We start from the raw sequence: 20,092 nt of genomic DNA, 5'->3' as shown, positions 1-20,092 counted from the left end.
CCCCCCTCTTAAACGCTGGGTTTGGAGGGGAAAGGCTCGGCTTTGCCCCTGCCAGGGGGGGAAACTGAGGCAGGGGCGAGCCGCGGCACCTGGGGACGAGGGGAGCGGGGACCCCCGCTGCCGTCCGCGCCTTCCGACCACATCCTCGTTTTTTTTCTGCTGCCATAATTAGCTAATGCGATAATCGCCGCCCCGGTTACACCCAGATGGCAAAGAGGCGAGGGCTGCGCTGGAAAACGTGCAGGACGACGGTGCCACCGAGTCCCCCATCGCCTCCCCTCCCCGCCGCCGGGGTTTTGGGGGGAAAACCCCGCGGATTTGTTAACGTGAGCGGCTCCGTGCCAGGACCGGGGCCGGATGATGGTCCAAAAAAACTCGCGGGCCGTGTTGTTTTGCCTCCTGGGGGGGGGTTGCTCCTCCTCGAGCCCCCCCCTCCCCGCGGGCCGTGTTATTTTAATTACTCAGGGGCTCGCAATCCGCCAGCGGGGTCGGTCGGTGCCGCGCGCGCGGCGAGCGCCGGGAGTGGAAAGCAAAAATAAAACAGTTCCGCTTGGAAGCGGGGGTGAGATCATGGGGAGAGACGGCAGAATTTTCCAGCTGCCGGACGAGGGGAACGAGGCAAAAAAAAAATAAAAAATAAATAAATAAAAAGCACAAAAAAGGAGGTCACCGGGAAGGCAGCGCGCTGGGGGACAGCTGGGGGGACAGCGAGGGGCTCGCCCCGAGTGGCGGCGAGGTGACTTCGGGGCTTCCAAAATCGACTTTGGGGCCTCCAAAATCACAAAACCAGCAGCGGGGAAGGGGGCCCCGCGGCACGGCCACCGCCGGGCCGGCGTCACCGCCGCTGTCACCGCCGCACATCAAAGGGACGTGGCCGGCGGGTCGCCGGCCCGCCGAGTCGCAGCGCTGGTTTTGGGGTGGAATCCTGCCTTTTCCTGGCCGCTCTTGAGGGCTTTGATGCCGGGCCCAGGCACTGGGAAGCAAAAAGAGAAGGGAAAAAAAAAAAAAAAAAGGAAATAAAACGTCAGCGCTCGCCCCCCGGTTCTGTCACCTTCCGTGCCCTTCTCCCGCCGCCGGGGTGGCTGCGCGGCCATGTCACGGCGGGTGCCTCGGTGCTCGTTGGTGATCAAAAACCTCATTTATTTAATAAACGGGGCTTTTTTTTTTCTTTTTCTTCTTCTTCTTTTTTTTTTTTTTTTCTGTGAAAGTCCCCAAATTCCACCACCACGCGCTCCCTCGATGCCTTCTGGGCCAGGACAAGGTTTCTCGTGCCAGAGGAGGGGACGCCGAGTTGTCGGGGTGCTGACAAGTCCCCGTCACGACAGGCCTGGGCACTGTCACATATTGCGGCACGACTGAAGGACTCGCTGTCGTGACAGGGCTCTGGGGGTGTTTGGGTTTTTGACAGGGCTCTGGAGCTGTTTATATTGTGACAAGGCTCTGGGGGCGCTTGTGTCGTGACAGGGCTCTGGGGGTGTTTGTGTCGTGACAGGGTTTTGGGGGTGTTAACATCATGACAGGGCTTTGGGGTTGTGTCGTGACAGGGCTCTGGAGATGTTTATGTCGTGACAAGGCTCTGGGGGTGTTTGTGTCACGACAGGGCTCTGGTGCTGTTAACACTGTGACAAGGCCCCACCAAACCAGGCCCGAAGCTGGATGGCAGCTGTCACGACAGGTCTGAGATGGCTTTGCAGCGTTGTGACAAGGGGCTGGGGACGGGACTGCAGCACTGTCGCGACATGGCCCGCGTTACTAAGGCGGCGGGACAGCGGTAGGACCCCCCCGGGGCGCCGCCCGGACCCGGGGGCTGCCGGCCGACGGCACAGCGGCGGCCGCGGCCGGGGCGGAGCCAGCCCTAAAATGGCGGCTGTTCCACCACCTTCCCTGCGTCGCCGAGCCGTCCCTCCAAGGGCGCAGCCAGGCCGCGCGCCCCGCCTCCCGACACCGCCCATTGGCCAGTTTGAGACCGTCCGCCTCTCCCATTGGCCCGCAGCCCGACCGCGGCCGACGCCTCCGAGCGGCGGTAGGCCGCGGCGCCCGTCAGTTTGCGAGCCCGCCTTCTCGGGCGGAGAGCCCCGCGCGGCCGATTGGCCGCCCGCCCCGCCCGTCACGCCCCCGCCCCGCCTCCCCCTCGCCTCCGCCTCGCTATTGGCTGCGCCGCGCGCCCATCACGCCGCCTCGCACGCCGCCGCGGCCGCTCCCATACGGGGTCTCCCTGCGAGCCCGCGCGGCCTCCCATTGGCCGCCCGCTCGGGCCTCCCCCCCTCCCCTCTCCCCATTGGCCACCGCCCTCAATCCCCCCCCTCCCCCCCGGGGCGGGGCGGCGGGGGCGGCGCGCGGGCCGCCCCCCTCCCCCCGGCCTCCCCCCGGCCTCCCCCCTCCTCCGACCCGCCCTCGCTCCCCATTGGCCCCGGCCGCCGTCGCTCAACCACCCGCGGCGCCCCGCTATTGGCCGGCGGGGCCGCGGGGGGCGGGCGGCGGGGCCGGGGCCGCGGCGCGCGGCTCCCTCCCTCGGCAGCCCCTCGGCGGTCACCGGCGGGGTTAGGCCGCGGCCTCAGCGCGCCGGGCGCGCCCGCCCCTGCTCCCCGCCCCGCCGCCGCTCGGGCCCGGCCCCCGGCCACCATGAGCGGTAAGGACTGGGCCCGGTGTAGGGGGGCGAGGGGCTCTGCTCCCGCCCGCCCGCTCGGAGGGGCCAAGCGGCGGCCCCGCCCCGCAGCCGGGCCGGGCCGGGCCCCGCCGAGGCCGGGCCTCGCCTCGCCGAGGCCGGGGGGGGGTGGGGGTGGGGGGAAAGCCCTGTGCTCGGGGGGAGGGACCCGGGGGAGGGGGGCGGCCTCGGGGGAGGGACCCGCAGGGCCCGGGGGCGGGCGGCGGGGATCGGCTGGGGACGGGGACGAGGGGGGGGGCGACGGGGGGGGGCAGCGGGGGGGGTTTGGGGGGGGGCAGCGAGGGAACCCCGGGGGTCGGGGGCGTAACGGGGAGGGGGCACCGGGGGCAGCGAGGGGGGGTAGCAATGGGAGCCCCGGGGGTCGGGGGGGGGGCAATGGGGAGGGGGCAACGGGGGGGTGGAGAAGGGGGGGGGGGAGGACCGGGGGGGTGGGGGGGCAGAGGGGGTCGGGGGGGGCAACGGAGGCAGCGAGGGGGGGCAGCGATGCGAGCCCCGGGTTTGGGGGGGGGGAAACGGGGGGTGGGAGAAGGGGGGGAAACGGGGTTCGGGGGGGGCAGAGGGGGTCGGGGGGTCGGGAGGGGCAGAGGGGTTCGGGGGGGGGGAGGCGAGGGGGGCAGCGAGGGGGGGCAGAAACGGGGACCCCGGGGTTTGGGGGGGGGGGGGCAACCGGGAAGGGGCGCTGGGGTTTGGGAAATAGGGGGGGCACCGGGGAATGGGGCACTGGGGTTTGGGGGGGCGGGCAGGGGGGTTCCGGGGGGGCCAGCGGGGATCGGGGGTCGGGGAAGGCAGTAGGGTTTCCGGGGGGGGGAGGGGGGGGGAGCAGCAGTGGCACGGGTTTTTGATGCGGGGGGGGCACCAGGGAAGAGGACACCGGGGTTTGGGGGGGGGGGCACAGCAGGGAGGGGTCGGGGACCGTGCGGGGAGGGTGGGGGGGGGGATTTTTTAACCGGGGGGGGGGAAATCTCCTTGGGAAGGGGCGAGGCACGGCGGGGGCGTTGTGTAGGGGGGGCGCAGGCGGCGGGTTTGGGGGCAGCGAAGGTGTTGTTGTGGGGGGGGGATCCTGGCCGAAGAGGCTCCCGGAGGATCCCCGGGGCTTGGAGCTGCCCGGGGGAATCCCGGGGGTGGATCCCGGGGGTGGATCCCGGGGGGGGGGGGGGGTTGGGGGGCGGGCTCCCGGTCAGCGGGGAAGGGAAAGGGGAGGCTCGGGGCGGCCGGGGGGGGGGGGCCGGGGAGTGCCCCGGGCCGGGAGGGGAGGAGCCGGGGCCTGGAGCCGGGCCGGGGCCGCCGCCTCTTCCTCCTCCTCCTCCTCCCCCCCCCCCCCGCCCCGCTGCCACCTCCCCTTGGCAGCGCCCTCTGCTCGGCGCCCGGCAGCACCCCCGCCCCCTTCCCCGTGCCCCCCCCCCCCCCTTTCCCCTGTCCCCCCCCCGTATCCCCCCCCCTCCAGACATGTCTCTAACTCCTGCTGTCGCCTCCCTCCCTCGCAGACCAGGAGAGCCCCGATGAGATGGCTGCGGTGAAGCCCGAGAAGGGCGAAGGCGAGGGCAGCAGCGACGGCAGCACGGCCGGCGGCGAGGGCCAGGTGAGTGCGAGGCCCGACAACGCCGCCGCCGCCGCCTCCGCCACGGCCTCGCGGCTCCGCTCTGCCCCCGGCACAAAGTCCAGGGCCGGGGCCGAGCCGCGCTGCTTGCCCGGCCCAGCCGAGCGTGGCGCCGGCTCCTCTCCCCGGGGAGAGAAGCGGAGGGCGAGCGCCTGCCCCCGGGGATCCTCACGGCGCCCCCAAAAACGTGCCCCACGCACCCCCCCCCACACACACACACTCCCAGCGGACACCGCAGCCCCGGCCGGCCCTTCTCCCGGTTGCCTAAGAGCGGTTGCGTGGCCCGGGAGCTGTTTTCCCGCGGGGAGGTTCCCCCGCGCTGGGGCGGAGGAGCCGTCTCCCCGTGCCGTGCGTGCCGGGCTCCCTCCCCTGCCCTCCCTCCCGCGGGGTTTTGCTCTGCGGGTTGGGTCTGTCCCGGCCTGACAGCCCGGCGGCTGGCAGTTGTATTTTTCCGGCTGTGGGTGGGTTTTCTCAGGAAGGAGTGTTTATCTTTTCCAAGTACGCTCCTCCCTGCCTTCTTCTCTTTTTTTTTTTTTTTTTTCCTTTCCGATTTCTCTTTTTTATTTTCGGCCTGCCCGCGGCGCCGCCTCCCCCGCCCTTAACTCCTCCTCCTCTCCCTCCCAGGAGTCGCAGCCTTCCCCGCTGGCCCTGCTGGCGGCCACCTGCAGCAGGATCGAGTCTCCCAACGAGAACTCCAACGGCTCCCAGGGCCAGCAGGGCGGGAGCGGCGGCGAGCTGGACCTGACGGCCGCCGCCGCCCAGATCGCCCAGTCGGCCAACGGCTGGCAGATCATCTCCGCCGGCTCCAGCACGCCCACCTCCAAGGAGCAGGGTGGCAATGGCGGCAACGGCGGCAACGGCGGCGGCGACGCCTCCTCCAAAAGCCGGCCGGTGAGCGCGGGGCCGTACGTGGTGACGGCCGCCTCCAACCTGCAGAACCAGCAGGTGCTGACGGGGCTGCCGGGCGTCATCCCCAACATCCAGTACCAGGTCATCCCCCAGTTCCAGACCATCGACGGGCAGCAGCTGCAGTTCGCCGCTGCCCCCGCCCAGGTGAACGTGCAGCAGGATGCCTCCGGGCAGCTCCAGATCATCCCCGGCGCCAACCAGCAGATCATCACGAGCCGAGCGGGGACGGGCAACCTGATCGCCATGCCCAACCTGCTGCAGCAGGCCGTCCCCATCCAGGGCGTGGGCCTGGCCAACAGCACCCTCTCGGGGCAAACCCAGTACGTGGCCAACGTCCCCGTGGCCCTCAACGGCAACATCACCCTGCTGCCCGTCAACAGCGTGGCCGCCAGCCTGGCCCCCACCTCGCAGACGGTCACCCTGAGCGGCTCGGGCTCGCCGGACAGCAGCTCGCAGCCGGCCGCCTCGGGCGCCACCGCCGCCGCCGCCATCAGCTCGTCCAACGGCGCCACGTCCCACGCCAGCTCCGGCTCCTTTTTCACCACCGCCAACAGTTACTCGGCCACCACCACCACCAGTAATGTGGGCATCATGAATTTCTCCACCGGCGCCGCCGTGGGGACCAACGTCCAGGCGCAGCCGCCGCAGAGGGCCAGCAGCGTGCCCAGCTCGGACTCCCTGCAGAGCCCGGTCTCGGCAGTGGCGTTGCAGCCGGGGCAGCAGAAGGAGGGCGAGCAGAGCCAGCAGCAGCAGCAGCAGCAGCAGCAGCAGCAGATCCTGATCCAACCGCAGCTGGTCCAAGGCGGGCAGACGATCCAGACCCTGCAGACCGCCCCGCTCTCCGGCCAGACCTTCGCCACCCAAGCCATCTCGCAGGACGCCCTGCAGAACCTGCAGCTCCAGGCCGTGCCCAACTCGGGGCCCATCATCATCCGAACGCCCACGGTGGGGCCCAACGGGCAGGTGAGCTGGCAGACCATCCAGCTCCAGAACCTGCAGGTGCAGAACCCCCAGGCGCAGACAATCACCTTGGCCCCCATGCAGGGAGTTTCGCTGGGCCAGACGGGCAGCACCAGCACCACGCTCACCCCCATCGCCTCCCTCCCCAGCGGCACCGTCACGGTCAACGCCGCCCAGCTCTCCTCCGTGCCGGGCCTCCAGACTATTAACCTCAGTGCCTTGGGAGCCTCTGGGATCCAGGTGCACCAGCTGCCGGGGCTGCCGCTGGCCATCGCCAACGCCGCCGGTAAGTGCTGGCGGCTCGCTGCCTTCCCGTAAGCCACGGGGGGGGGGGGGAAACGGGAGGAGAAACCGCGCGGGCCCCAGCGCCGGCATCGCCGGGGCTGGGATGATCGAGGCGGGGTCGAGCCGGCAGGTGGCCCGGCGCTCGTGCCGGCCCCAGGAAGGAAGCGGCGAGGCTGTGCCGATGGCTCGAAGACCCCGAAAGCGATAGTTTGGGGTAGAATTGGCTTTTTTGGAGGGGTTGAGCAGGTGCGAGGGGAGCCCGGGGGGCGGCTGGGAGCGGGGAAGGAGAGGTAAGGGGAGGGACGCCACCGAGCGGCCTCGACGCGGGGCTGAGGGGGAAGAGCAGCGCGGGCTGGTGCGAGGCCCCGGCGGCCCCCCGGGGGGTCCGGGCAGCGGGGGGGCGCCGCGGGGAGGGCGGGGGGCGCGGGGCTGGGCTTCAGGGAGAGCCCCGGCTGCGCGGGACCCGGGGAGAGGCGGCGAGGAACTTCAGCCCCCGCCGCCCTTCTGCGAGCAAACAACCGCGGCAAGGCCCTGGGGAATTGCCTCGAGCGGCCGCTTTATTTTTAGCCTCCAGCTGGGGGCCGGGAGGGGGGGGGGGGGGGGACGGCGCGTTCCCACCGCTCCCCCCGAAGCTCTCCCCCCATCCCAGACCCCGCGGCTGCCACGTGGAAGCGCCGAGACGGGGCCGAAACCGCGGCCGTGAAGTCTCCGCTCGCTCCTGCGCCGGGCGGGTTCGTTTCTTAGGCTCCTTTTCCTTTTATTTTTTATTTTTTTCCACCGTTCTGGCTGCAGCCGAAAGGCCCGCGGCTGGATTTGGTCCCGGCCGAGAGGCCGCGAGGAGCGTCGCTCGGACCCGCCTGGCGCTCCCCCTCTCGCGAGAGGCGCCGCCGGGTTTTTCCACGGCACTATTTGGGGCCGTGGCGGCGGCAGCCCCGGCTCGCGGGCGGCTCTGTCGCGGGCAGCGGCGTGCTGGGGCTGAGCCTCATGGCCCCGAGCCTCACGAGAGCCCCTCGGGCTCTGTCCCCGGGACAGGGGGGGGCTCATTTCTTTGCCCCCCCCCCCCCCCCAGGGTTTGCCCGGCTGGTTGTAGGCACTGAGAAGCGCCCGGGCGCCTCCCGGTTCCTGTATCCGCGCCTGGCTCTGCCCTCGGAGGTGGGGCGGGGAGGATCGCCGCCGAGACCACCCCCCCCAAGCTCCCCGCCGCCTCCTCTTCCTCCTCCTCTTCCTCTTTCTCTCTTTTTTTGGGTTGTTTTCCTCCTCCCCTTCGGCCCGGCAGCGCGTTCAGGCGCCGAGCTGCAGCCCGCCGAGCCCAGCAGCTGCCCCCCGCCAGGACGGGGCGCCTCGGCGTCCTTCGGCTCGAGGAACGGAGCGGGGCTGCGGGTCCCAAAGGGCCCGCGGGGACCCGCTGGGGCCCACGGGGTGGCCCCGGGGGCTGGCAGGCGCCGAGATTTCGGGCGCGGGGCCGGGGCCGAGCACCCCGCTCTGCCCCGCTCCCTCCCCGGCGTCGAGCTGCGCGCCTCGGATCCAGCCTGGACGAGGTTTCCCGTGCTCGCTGCGGGGGCTGCAAACTTTTCGGGTCCCTTCTGGTTTGGCCGCTGGTGGCAGTTTAAGGGAGCGGCTCCTTTTGGGCTCTCGCCTGCTGGTCAAACGTCCCCGAATTTTCCGCGCCGAGCTCCGCGCTCGGCCTCCAACGGCTCCGCGAGCGCCCGCCGCCTGCGCCCGGGGCTCTGCGTGCCCGCTGCCCCCTCGAGGCGGAGGCTCGGGAGGGTTTTTTTTTTTGGGGAGCGGGACGAAGCTCCTCCGCTTCCCAGGGAGGCGAGGGGGGGGGAAGCGAAACCCTCGCCGAGGTCCGGCCGGGGGAACGGCAGCGGGTCGAGGAGGCTCGGCACCGTCACGGCCCCTCGCGGCAGGGGGAAGCCTCTCGGTGTCCTCCCCGCAAAGCGAGGAGGGGGAAGGACCCCCCCCAAAAAAAACAGGGGGGCTTTTAGAAGCAACCTTTGGTCCGTGGGAGCGAGGCAGCACCCGGCGCTGTAATTAGCCCGTGGCGTCCTGCTCGAGCCGCCGCCTCCTCGGCGCTCGCCGGGCTGTGAACTGGGAGGCGATGGGAGTGAACTGGGAGGCGATGGGAGTGAACTGGGAGGCGATGGGAGTGAACTGGGAGGCGATGGGAGTTAACTGGGAGGCGATGGGAGTTAACTGGGAGCTTGGCGGCCCCGCTGGGACGGCACGCGGCCCGACAGGCCCCGCAGCCGGCTCGGCGAGGGGCGGCACGCCGGGGAGGGGACGGCCCCGCTGGCCTTGTCCCAAAATCCCGCCCGGTGCCGCCGCCGCTCCCCGAGCCCAGCGGGGTACCAGGACGGCGTTGGGGCGAAAAAAGGAGGTTTTGGGTGCCATGGGGGCTCCGGGTGCTGCGGTGCTCAGGCGCCTGCCCTCTGTAGGGTCACCGATTGCCCCCCCCGGTGCTGGGAAGGGGACATCCCGCGTCCTGCGTGGCTCCGCGGGGCGGGGGGAGCTTCAGGGAAGCTCGCGGTGCCGCCGTTTCTCTTCCCCCTTTCGAGCTCGTTGTAGGGGAGGAGGAGCCGAGGGAATTCTCCGGTGTCCTCGAGCCGTGGCAGCCGGGCGGCTCGGCCCCAAATCCTGGTCCCTGCCCTCCTCCAGCCCCCGGCACATACGGGGCCCTGCCCGGCCCCGGTACGCGCTGGGCAGCCGCGGCTCCCGGTGGGGCAGCGCTGCAGCCGAAGCCCTCGTCCGAGGCCCTGGCCTGGTGTCAAGCCGCCGAGCCCTCAGAAGGGGCTCCTCCACCCCGGGGAGGGTCCCTCGGCCCCGTGGCTCCGTCGGGGACGCGGAGAGCGAGATTTTGGGGTCACTCCCGTGCCGTGGCACCGGGCACGCCGCCGTGGCACCGCGCTCGTCCCGCCGCCGAGCCCGGTCTGTCCCCGCCGGTGGGCGAAGACCGAAGCAGGCAGCCGTCCCCGCGCCTCGCACGGATCCTGCTCGTCCCCGTGCCCCCGAGGGACAGCCCGGGACACCGAGGGACCGGCCCCGCCACGGTGAGCCCCCCCACCCGGAGCCACGTTCACGCCGAGCCCCGGATATCGCCCGCCCCGGGGCCTTTTGGCAGGAGCAGCCCCGTTCCCAGGCTCCGGCCGGCGCTTGGATGGGGGCTGGTGGCCGAAGCACGGCGTCGAGCGTCGCGGGGACGCCCTTGGGAAAGGAAAAAGCCCGGGTGAAGGAAGGAACCCCGTGAAACCCGGCTGCCGAGCGTGGCCCCGGCCCCGGGCGGTGCCTTCGTGCTCCCGGGGCTGTTGGCGGGCGGCGGGGCGCCGCCACAAGGCCCCGATTGTCCCCCGCCCGTCCCCGCTTGCCGCTTTTAAGGGCGGCTTTGTAGCAGGGCCCCGGCGAGCCACCCGCGTGGCATCGGCTGCGGAGGGGAGGGGAAAATCAGAGTCGGTCTCGGGCCGGCGAGCCCGGACAGGATCTCTCCTCGAGGCGCTGGAATTGTTTTCGTTTCGCTCCCCCCCCCATCCCGTGACATCACTTCAGAAAATAATTATCTTGTGAAATTTCCTCCTCTAAACCCGAGCCGGGCTGGATTTGAAGCGCCCCCCCCCGGCTTCCTCGGCTGAGCCCTGTCCTCGCCCCGATAGCGAGCGGTGCCGGAGGGGCGCGCGGGTCCCCCGGGGGTCCTCGGCCCCGTCGCGACAGGAGTGATCCCCCCGCGGGGCTGCGGCCCTCCTGGGGGGCTCGTGCCCCCTGCAAAGCTGCTGTCGGCACGGCGAGGGGCTCGGGGGTGGCTCTGTGGGGCGGCCCTGCTCTTCCTCCTCCTCCTCCTCCTCCTTCCTCTTCCTCCTCCCCACGGTGGGGCTGGGAGCGCGCTGGCAGCGGTGCTGGTCGGACTGGTTGGGTGCCGCGCACCGGCAGCACGGGGCTCCCTGCCACAGGGGCTCCCCGCCCGGCTCGGGGCTGTCGCACGGCACTGCCCTCACCCTCCTCTTCCTCTTATCTTCGTCCTCCTCTTCCTCTTATCCTCACCCTCCCCTTCTCCTCTTCCCCCCTCGCCCTCCCCTTCCCCTTTTCCCCTCGCCCAGGGCCTCTAGCTGGGCCGTGGCACAGGGCACGGGCACGAATCCCTTGCTGCAGGTGGGACCGGAGGTTCGGAGGTTCAGGAGCGGGGATTTCCCCTCTCTGCAGCCTCCCTGGGTGTGCCCCGGCCCTCCTCGTGCATCACTAGGGCCGTTTCTGCTTCCCCTTACCCAACCCCATCTCTTTTTCGGCGCGCTTTGGTGTAGGATTCGCTGTGCCACAGGGCAAGGACGCTCCGGCAGGGCCGCCCCTCGGGCACCGGCTTTGGCAGGATTAGGGGCAAAACCCCAATTTCACGGCAGCCCGGGGGGGGGAATTCGGAGGGCGGAGGAGCGGCGCGCTTGGGTTCGCAGCGTGCCGAAGGTGGTCGGTGAGTCCTGGGGGGGGGCCACGGCTCTGCGGACGGCAGGAGGTGGCTTCCAGGCTGGCCCAGGGCTGGGCGGCCGCAGACCCGCGGCCCCGTGCGGGGTTAGTTCCTCCTCCCGAAGGAAGCGGGGCTTGCTGTGACGCGCAGAAACTGCCTCCGGGTAAAGGAGCTGCGGAAATCCCTGCGTGGCTTCGCGGGTCGTTAAATCCCAGAGCGAGGCGCGATCGCTCGGGGTGCCGCAGCCTGACCTCGGAGCTCCCCACGTGGAGCCCGTGGCCCCGAATTGCCAAGCCAGAGCCCGGCGAGTTCCCGCGAGCAGCTTCTGCTGCGGATGAACTCGTTTGGCGAACGAGCGAGGAAATCAAACGGGAGAAAAACGGGGGGGGCCTGCCTCCCCAAACCGTACTTCGTTCCGTTCAATTCTCCCCCGTCCGCCTGCAGGACGGCGCTCGGGTGTCCTGGGGAGAGCGGCGAGCACCGGCCCACGGCAGGCTCTGCCGGAAAAACAAACGAAGGAGACGAGGAGGAGGAAGCGGGGAGGGCTGCGGAGCTGCCGGGCAGGTTGGGTTCCGGCTCTCGCAGGCGCGTGCCCGCCGTCTGCCCTCCGCCGCCAGGAAGCGCGGGAGGGCCGCCGAGGCCCCGGCTGCGTGCCGCAGGGCTGTGCTGCCCTGGCCCGAAAACGGCCTCTGAAAACTTCGCGTCGCGCCTGGGAGCTGGTTTGTGGTGCGCGGGGGTCATTTACACCCCCCAGAAGTTGGTTTTTGGTGCGTGGTGGTGATTTTTTCCCCCCCAGAAGCTGGTTTTTGGTGCGTGGTGGCGATTTTTTCCTCCCCAGAAGCTGGTTTTTGGTACGTGGTGGCGATTTTTTCCCCCCCAGAAGCTGGTTTTTGGTACGTGGTGGCGATTTACCCTCCCCAGAAGCTGGTTTTTGGTACGTGGTGGTGATTTACCCTCCCCAGAAGCTGGTTTTTGGTACGTGGTGGCGATTTACCCTCCCCAGAAGCTGGTTTTTGGTACGTGGTGGCGATTTACCCCCCCCCCAGAAGCTGGTTTCTGGTGCATGGCAGCGATTTATCCCCCCCCCTTTCCTCTCGTGCTCAGCGGGGCTGCAGCTGCCAGCGCTGCGGCGTTTGCACAAGAAACCATTTTTTTCCCCCAGCTCCTCCCTGCGCCTGACCGTCCGCCTGTCCCCCTCCGCCTGGCCCCCTCCCAAGGTCACCCGGGGTGGCCCTAAAACCGCCCCGTCCCGTGCCCGCGGGGCATTTCTCCCCTCCTTTCGGTTTGCTAAATACAACCGCTCAACCCGAGCGGTTTTTTTTCCCTCCGACGAGCGGCCAGAGGACAAGAAGCACCTTGTCTCAGGGACGTGGCGAGCCAGGAGCTCGGCGCTTTGGCCTTTTAATGCCGGCCAACAGCAGCGAGCCGGGGCCGAGCCGCACACGGGAGCAGAGCAGGAGCAGCCCCTGCCCCGTCCCCTCGCAGGCGAGTCCCTCCTGGCCCTGCGCCCCCCAGGGTCTCTTCGTTTTAATCCTCACCGAACCCCCTCGCTCTTGCTGCTCGTCGATTTTTTTTTCAGGGCTTCATTGACCCGAGCGGGGACCGGGGGCCTTGGCAGCCCTCACAAAAGCTTTAGTCTTAGAAGTAATCTATATTAGTGGAGATAATAAACATAAATTATCCGGCTGGGCGCTCGCCGCCAAGTTTTCTCCTGGAGCTGCGATATTCTGGAGGCTTCGGCGCGTCCCGGTACGTGAAGAATGAAGCGTGTACGTACAGGATCTGTCTTCCCCTGCCGTAATTTATTTATACCTTAATTAGATGCGAGCCGTAGATTAGCAGAAGGAAGACTTGGGCTTTTTCCCCCTCCGTATGACGTGCCAGCAGACGGTAAAACGCTGCGTAGGCTTTTGCCTGTTGGAAGACGGAAGCGGTTCCAAGGTACCCGTGCTGGATTCTCCCCCTCTGTATTTTTTTTTTGCGGGGGGTGGCGCGCGTGTCTCCCCTTCCTTTTGGCAGCAGCTCGCCCAGGGCGGTGCGTGTGCGATGGGAAATCTCTGGTCTGGTAGCTGCGAGGCTTAGAAAGCTGTCAAAAAAAAGAAAGAAACCAAACCCCAGCCCTGCTGCGGGTGAGCAGGACGAGGGCAGAGCTCTCCTCCCGCCGGACGAGCGCGGGTCCTCGCGGGGAGCATCGGAGCCGGGGCATCGCAGCCGCTGCAGCTGCTCCCATCTCTTTTTTGGGTGCTTTTTCTTCTTTCCGGAGCCTCCCCGGGGCACCACTGACACCTGCTGGTAACGGAGCTCGGCCCCGAGCCTCGCCGGGTTGTGAAGCTCCCTGCGGGTGCAGGAGGAGCGCCCGGCGCGCGGCCACCAGAAGTCACAGGCGGCTCCTTCGTCAGCGCCAGCACCTCTCGGCGTGCCACCTGGAGAAAAAAAAAAAAACCAAAACAACAGGATTTTAGAGCAAATTTTGCTGCTGAAGGTACCGGAGAGAGGAGCTGGAAGCCGGTCCCCGTCCCTGCCCCACGTAGGGTGAAGCGGGGCACTGCCACGTCCCCGGCGTCCCCAGCAGCCTCTCGGTGACAAAGCCGTCCCCGCGCGGCTCTGCGCAGCGCTGGCCGCCCCGCTCCGTCCCCTTAACGCCTCCTCGGAGCCGGCCAGGAAAGCCCCAGCGGGGTATTTTTGGGGGAAGGACCAGCCCTGACGGCGTCGGGAGGGGATTTTGGGGGAAGAGGGGCAGAGCGCGGCGCCGTCTGCTCCCGGGAGCGAGGCCGCCCGTGTGCCTGCACGTGCCGTGGCTCGGCCACCACCGACCGCATGCCGCCGCCTCCACCCCGCCTGCTGCGCGCAGGAAATTCGGGAGGAAAGAGGCGAATTCGGAGCAAGCCGAGGATGCTGCGGCCCTAAATCGTGCTGCCAGCCCGCTTGGCGTGTGTTAATCGCTGCCGAAAAGCGATTACTCAGCCCGCCGTCCCCGCGCCCGCCGCAGCTTTGCGGCGTGAAAATAATGGAGCAGCTAGCTCGAAGGGAAATCAAACGCTGGCGAAGCGCGCGCGGGGCTGCTGGGGAAGCAATTAGGCGCCAGCAGAGGCGCAGGGCGATAAAACGGCAATGAAAACTGGTGGGCTTAAAAACTTCCCCCCCCCCTTAAAAACTTCCCCCCCCCGACGGCTTCTCTAATTGGGAATTGCTCCTCGGGAGGGGGGGGGACGCCCTCGGTGAGCGGCGCCAGCTGATTTTTCAGCTTTATCTACGTCTCTATCTCCCGTTCGGTAATCGCGGTAATTCACGGGGCGCGTGCCGGTCCTGGCTGAGCTGCTGGGTGCTGCCGAGGGCCGGGCTGCTGTGGCCTCATTTATTCACCGATGTCTTTTTTGGGGGTCTGCCGGGGGGGGGCCCGCGTCTGCTCCGCGTGTTTGCTGCTGTCGGTCGTTGCTTTCGTCGGGTTTAAAGCTGGGAGGTGTCAGGAAGGGCGAGCCGGCTCGCCCAGCCCAGAAATCGAGGGGAAAAGAGGCGGTTTAGGGGAAAAAACGAAAAGAGGAGGCGCGTCCCGGGGCTGCCTGCGGGGAGAGGAGGGGGCAAATGGCCCCGGCCGGGGGAAGGCGAGAGCGGGAGGCGGCGAAACGCGGGCGCAGGTGGCACGGAGGGCGCTGGGCAGGAGGCAGCGCTGCTGGGTTTACAGGTTTGTTTGTTTTTTTGCTCTTTTCTGTGCTCGGGGAACCGAAATAGCTGAAATAGTTGGCAGGTGGCGGGCGCGACGTGCGCTGTCCGTCCGTGCCGGGAACCCGGCTCCTGCCTCGGACGCGCTCGCCGGGCGCGGGGCGGCGCGGGGGGGGGGCCGAGCTGGCGGTGGGATTCCCAGGGCTCAAATCCCACGGGGAGCCGAGGGATTTACAACCTCCCGCTGCTCCTTCAAGCTGGCAAGGCGAAGGGGTTCCCCCTCTTGGCCCCGCAGCTGCCGCGGGGAGGGTTTGCAGGCGTGGGTGCTGCCCGTCGCTGGGTGCTCGGCGTCGGGCGCGAGGTCCGGGCACGGGGGGCGCCTCTCGTCCCCCTTGTGCCGCTCGGGGACGCGGCCGGAGCCCGCAGCAAGCCCCGTGCTTCCTTCCAGGTGACCACAGCGCCCAGCTGGGCCTCCACGGCGCCAGCGGGGACGGGCTGGGCGACGACAACGCGGCGGTGGAGGAAGGAGAGACCAGCCCGGACCCCCAGCCCCAGCAGGGCCGCAAGGTGCGGAGGGAAGCCTGCACCTGCCCCTACTGCAAGGACAGCGAGGGAAGGTAAGGGGGGGCCCCCTCCGCGGCCCCAAAACGCTCTGCGGCCCCACCTGGGAAGGGGGAGCCGCGTTTAGGGGCGCATCTCGGGGGCGAGGGATGGAACCCGGTCACCCGGGGTGTGGTGGCACGGCTGCTGGCCGCTCCCCTTCGTTGGGGGTGGGTTTTCACAGAGGCACAAAATTGTAGGGGTCAGAGGGGACCTCGAGAGCTCATCGGGACCAACCCCCCTGCCAAAGCAGGTTCCCTACAGCAGGCTGCCCAGGCAGGCCTCCAGACGGGCCTTGAGTATCCCCAGAGAAGGAGCCCCCACAGCCTCCCTGGGCAGCCTGTCCCAGCGCTCCGTCACCCTTACCGGGAGGAATTTCTTTCTCATGTTCGTGCGGAACTTCCTGGGCTCCATTTTGTGGCCGTTGCCCCTTGTCCTGTCCCCACAGACCTCTGAAAAGAGGTTGGCCAAACCCCTCCGTCTCCCACACTTCAGGTATTTACAAACATTGATGAGATCCCCCTCAGTCTTCTTTTCTCCAGGCTGAGCAGCCCCAGGTCCCTCAGCCTCTCCTCCCGGGGGAGCTGCCCCAGGCCCCGTCTCATCTTTGTGCCCTCCTCGGGACTCTCCCAAGAGATCCCCGTCCTTTTTTCCGGCGGTGACGGGAACGCGGGGCGCAAAGCACGTCGTCCGATCCCCCCTCGGCGCGTTCGGGGGCCGTTGTAACCCTCGGACTCCTTCCAGGAGCTCTGGGGATCCGGGTAAAAAAAAGCAGCACATCTGCCACATCCCGGGCTGCGGCAAGGTGTACGGCAAGACCTCGCACCTGCGGGCTCACCTGCGGTGGCACACGGGCGAGCGGCCCTTCATCTGCACCTGGATCCTCTGCGGGAAGCGCTTCACCCGCTCCGACGAGCTGCAGCGGCACAAGCGCACGCACACGGGTAGGGCTCGGGGCCGCGCCGGGGCTGCTGCCTCCCTCCCCCTGCTCCGGGTGGGATGGGGGGGGGACCCTGTAACCCCCTCCCCGTGACCCCTTCCTCCTTTCTCGCTCGCAGGGGAGAAGAAATTCGCCTGCCCGGAGTGCCCCAAGCGCTTCATGCGGAGCGACCACCTCTCCAAGCACATCAAGACCCACCAGAACAAGAAGGGAGGCGCGGCCAACAGCGTGGCCATGAACGTCTCCGCCGTCCCCATGGACACGGGGGCGGCCGCGGAGGGCAACGGCGGGCCCACCCCCTCGGCCCTCATCGCCACCAACATGGTGGCCATGGAAGCCATCTGCCCCGAGGGCATCGCCCGCCTGGCCAGCAGCGGCATCAACGTCATGCAGGTGGCCGACCTCCAGTCCATCAACATCAGCGGCAACGGCTTCTGAGGGCCCGGGTGGGACGCGGGCACCGGCGGCGGCGCCGGGCGGCGCGGGGCCGAGAGGCGAGCGGGGACGGAGCCGGCGGCGGCGGCGGCGACGCTCAGCGCGGGGGCGACGTCCGGGCGCGTCCCCCCGCGCCCCCCCAGCACTATAACGCCCAGCTCCTCCTCCCCGGGATCGCAGTCCTCCGTGAGCTGGCCGACCTCCGGGGCCCGGTGACCACGCACGAAGGCCAGAGCTATATATATATATATTTTTTAATTTCGGCTTGACCCTCTTATTATTATTATTATTATTTTCCCTCCCCCCCCCGCCCTCCCTCCCTGAGGTCCATCTGCCCCTCCGTAGCTAGCCTTCGATGCCATCATGCCTTTGGTAAAAGCATACGATCATTGGAATACATTTTTAGCAAAAAAAAACAAAAAAAACCCAAAAAAAACCAAAAAAACCAACAAAAGCAACAAAAAAAACACAAAAAAAAAAGAGGGAGAAAAAAAAAAGAAAGAAAAAAGATTCTATATTATTATTATATATATAAAAATATAAAATGTCTTCGTTTGAGGGAGGAGAGGTTTTGCTGCGACCATGGCTTGGTCCCTTTGATGCCTTATCTCGGAACAGGTTGACCCTCTGGGGCGGTTCGGACAGTGCCCGAGCCGCGGCTCAGACCCGCCGTTACCTTCGTTGTAACCTTAAAAAAAGAGAAAAAAAAAACAAAAAAAAAAACAAACAAAAACCAACCAACCAACCAACCCCAGGTCTTTTTTTGTACGCTTTGCTTTTAGGTTGTTCTTTAATTTCCTTGTAATTATTTGGGTGAGGTTTTGCTTTTTTTTTGTTCACCCCTTGTAAAAACCAGCTGCCCTCCCCCCCCCCCCGCCCCTTTTTCCCTGGAAGTTCTGATTTTTGTTTTGCAGCGAGGAACCTTTTCCTCCTTTTTTTTTTTTTTTTGGTCTTTTTTTTTTTGTTTTTTTTTATCCCCCGAGCGCGCGGAAGCGCTTCGGAAAGGATTTCGTGCAGGTTCACTCGAGCTGTCGGAGAGGGGCTGGGACCCGGGAAGGGGCTGGGGGGGGGGGACACAGGCTGGGGGGGGCCCTCCGGGACCTCAGGAAATGCATTTTTTTGTCGTCCTCGCTCCCGGGAATGCCGATAACCCCCCCAAAATCCGTGCCCGCGGGGGGCCGGTGGCTGAGGGGCGCTGCGTTTCCGCCGTTTCCGCCCCGGGGGGGGGGCTGTTTCCTCCCCCCCTTTCCAGCCGCGCTTCCTCGAGGCTTGCAAAAACGGGTGTTCGAAATGGGGATGATTTGGGAAAACCCTTTTTTTTCCTTTTTTTTTCCTTCCCCCCCCCCCCCGCCTGGCTTTTTCCGGCTCGCTCCCCTTCCTTTCTTCCTCCCCCACCCTCCTCTTCCTGCTGGCAGCCCCTCGCTGCCCTTCCCCTCCCTCCCTCCCGGCCAGGAAGGAGCCCCTGGGGGGGGGGCCCGGCTCCTTTCCCCCCCCCCAAAACCAGGCGGCGGGGGGGACGCGGAGCTGGAGCACCCCCGGCTCCCGAGGCGGGAGCTTTTTTTTGGGGTGAAATCTCTTTGTTTCTGAGCAGAGCGGGGACGAGAGGAAGGCGAGGCGCGGACAGCGAGCAGGTGGCGGCGGCGGGGGGGGGGGACCCCTGGGAACCCCCCCCCGGAGGTGGGAACCGGCCCCAGTTTGGAGGTGGGGATGGTTTGGAGCTGAGGTTACTGGGGGGGGGGGAGAGGAGGGGGCCGCGGGCAGCCCCGGCACCTTCCCCCTCCCGGCCCGTGCGTGGGGGGCGTTTTCTGGGGGCTTTTTGGGAGGAATTTCGTGCCCCCCCCCTCCCCCCCCAGGACCACCGGGGGACCGCGCTCAGCATCACCCGGCGAGCCCCCCCCCCCCCCCCCCGCTGCCCCCAGCCCCGTCCTCGCTTTTCGGGGTCTGCCCCGCGGCGGGGGCGCGCTCCCGGAGCCGGGGACACCCCCCCCCAAATTTATAGCGGGGGGGGCCCCCCAAATCCACGCCGGGCCCCCCCCCTGGGGCTGGAGGAAACGCAGCCAAACTGTGAAGCGTGAAGGCCTCCTTACCCTCTTTCCTTTTTTTTTTTTTGTTTTTTTTTTTCTGTTTTTTTTTAAATAAAGCCCTGCAGGGAGGGAGGAGGCGAGCGAGGCGCCCCCCCCCCCCCCCGCCCCCCCCGGCCGGCCCTTCCCCTCCCCACCCCCCCCCCCGATATTATATTTTTGCATTTGTATATTTTTATATAGGAAACTTTACGCATTTGTATTTTAATAACCTGTGAAGCACTATGAGGCCCCCCCGGCGCCTCGCGGCCCTCCCCCCCCCCCCCCCCCCCCCCGATACTGGAAGCTACAGAAAATCAGTAGAAAGCAGGATTTGGTTAATTTAAGCGTCGATTTATTCCCCCCCCCCCCCCCCCCCAGCCCTGGGGGGGCCCCCAGGACCCGAGTGCCAACCCCATCCCGCGGCCCCCAGCTCCAGCGGGGTTTTGCCGTCGGGTTTTTGGTGTCCCCCCCCCCAAAGCCGTGGCAGCACCCCGGTGCCGTGTCCCCCCCCCCCCCTCCCTTGTCCCCCCCCCTTTTGCTTTTTTGGGCTGATGGAGCTTAATTTTCCTATGGAAACGCGGCCGGCAGCGAGGAGACGCCGGGGGCAGGGGGACGCTGCCCCCCCCCCCCCATTATTTTTGGGGTCCCGGGGGGGGGGGGTTTGGGGTGGGGGTGACGCTGCTGGAGCCGTCGGTGCTTCCATCGCTGGGGAGGTGGCAGCTGGACCCGGTCGTCCCAGTTTGTCCCAGTTCGGCCCAGTTTGTCCCATTGAGGCTCTGCGGCACCCAGGTCCCAGCCCCGTGTCCCCCCCCCCCCCCCAAAATGCCTCCGGTGACCGCGGGGAGCAAAACGTGCCTTGATCCGGGGGGGGGGGCGGGGAGTTTGAGGGGGGGTCCAGCTCCCACCCCGCCGCCCCCAGCCTGCGCTGCCCGCCCGGGGTTGGGGTTTTGGGGGAAAAAACGGGGGGTTTGGGGCCGCCCTGCTGGCTTTAACCACCCGCGCCGGGGGGGGGCGGCACGGGGGGGGTGGGCGCAGGATCGGGCCCCGTGCCCCCCCCCCAGCTGGCAATAACCCCCCCACCCCCCCAGTGCCCGGACTGTTCCCTCTGGCCGTGGCCGAGCTTTTTTCTACTCCGGTGGCCGCCGTCCCGAGCCCCCGTTTTCAAAGTGCTATTTTTTTGTACAAAGAGACTAGATGAAAATTGTAGTTTTTTGGCTCCTTTGTAAAAATCCGGGGTGACCGACTTCTTTTGTAATAAACACGAGTCGCTGGCGTTGTCTGGGCCGTCTGCGGGGGCTTCACTTGGGGCGCGGGGCCGGGGACGCTTCGGGGACCCTGGGGACGATCTGGGGCTGCCTTTGGGGACCCTGGGGCCACCTTGGGGACCCTTGGGCTACCTTGGGGACTATGGGGCCACCCTGAGGCCACCTTTGGGGACCCTGGGGCCACTTTGGGAGCTGTGGGGACAATCTGAGGCCACTTTGGGGTCCCTGGGGCCACTCTGAGGCCACTTTGGGTTCTGTGGGGCCAC

General features: G+C 67.7%; 1 protein-coding gene across 3 annotated transcripts; it reads left to right on the top strand.

Moving 5' to 3' along the window:
• The first annotated feature begins 2,472 nt into the window (after positions 1-2,472).
• SP1 (Sp1 transcription factor) lies at positions 2,473-19,838 on the top strand. 3 transcript variants are annotated; one of them, XM_080570861.1, is made up of 7 exons: positions 2,473-2,629; positions 4,150-4,244; positions 4,887-6,134; positions 6,216-6,417; positions 14,972-15,140; positions 15,868-16,067; positions 16,182-19,838. In XM_080570861.1, exons 1-7 carry the CDS (start codon positions 2,623-2,625, stop codon positions 16,499-16,501), a joined length of 2,241 nt encoding a protein of 746 aa, XP_080426987.1. In that variant the 5' UTR covers positions 2,473-2,622; the 3' UTR covers positions 16,502-19,838. The 3 variants fall into 3 exon arrangements, with proteins under 3 accessions (XP_080426987.1, XP_080426985.1, XP_080426986.1); XM_080570859.1 differs by having other exon boundaries at positions 2,474-2,629; positions 4,887-6,417; XM_080570860.1 differs by lacking the exon at positions 2,473-2,629 and adding an exon at positions 3,740-3,786 and having other exon boundaries at positions 4,887-6,417.
• The last annotated feature ends 254 nt before the right edge of the window (positions 19,839-20,092 follow it).

This window comes from Anser brachyrhynchus, assembly GCF_964034855.1.
Source record: "Anser brachyrhynchus genome assembly, chromosome: 29".
NCBI classification, from domain to species: domain Eukaryota; kingdom Metazoa; phylum Chordata; class Aves; order Anseriformes; family Anatidae; genus Anser; species Anser brachyrhynchus.
Note: the sequence above shows the minus strand (reverse complement) of the source record. Positions and strands in the feature narration are given on the sequence as shown.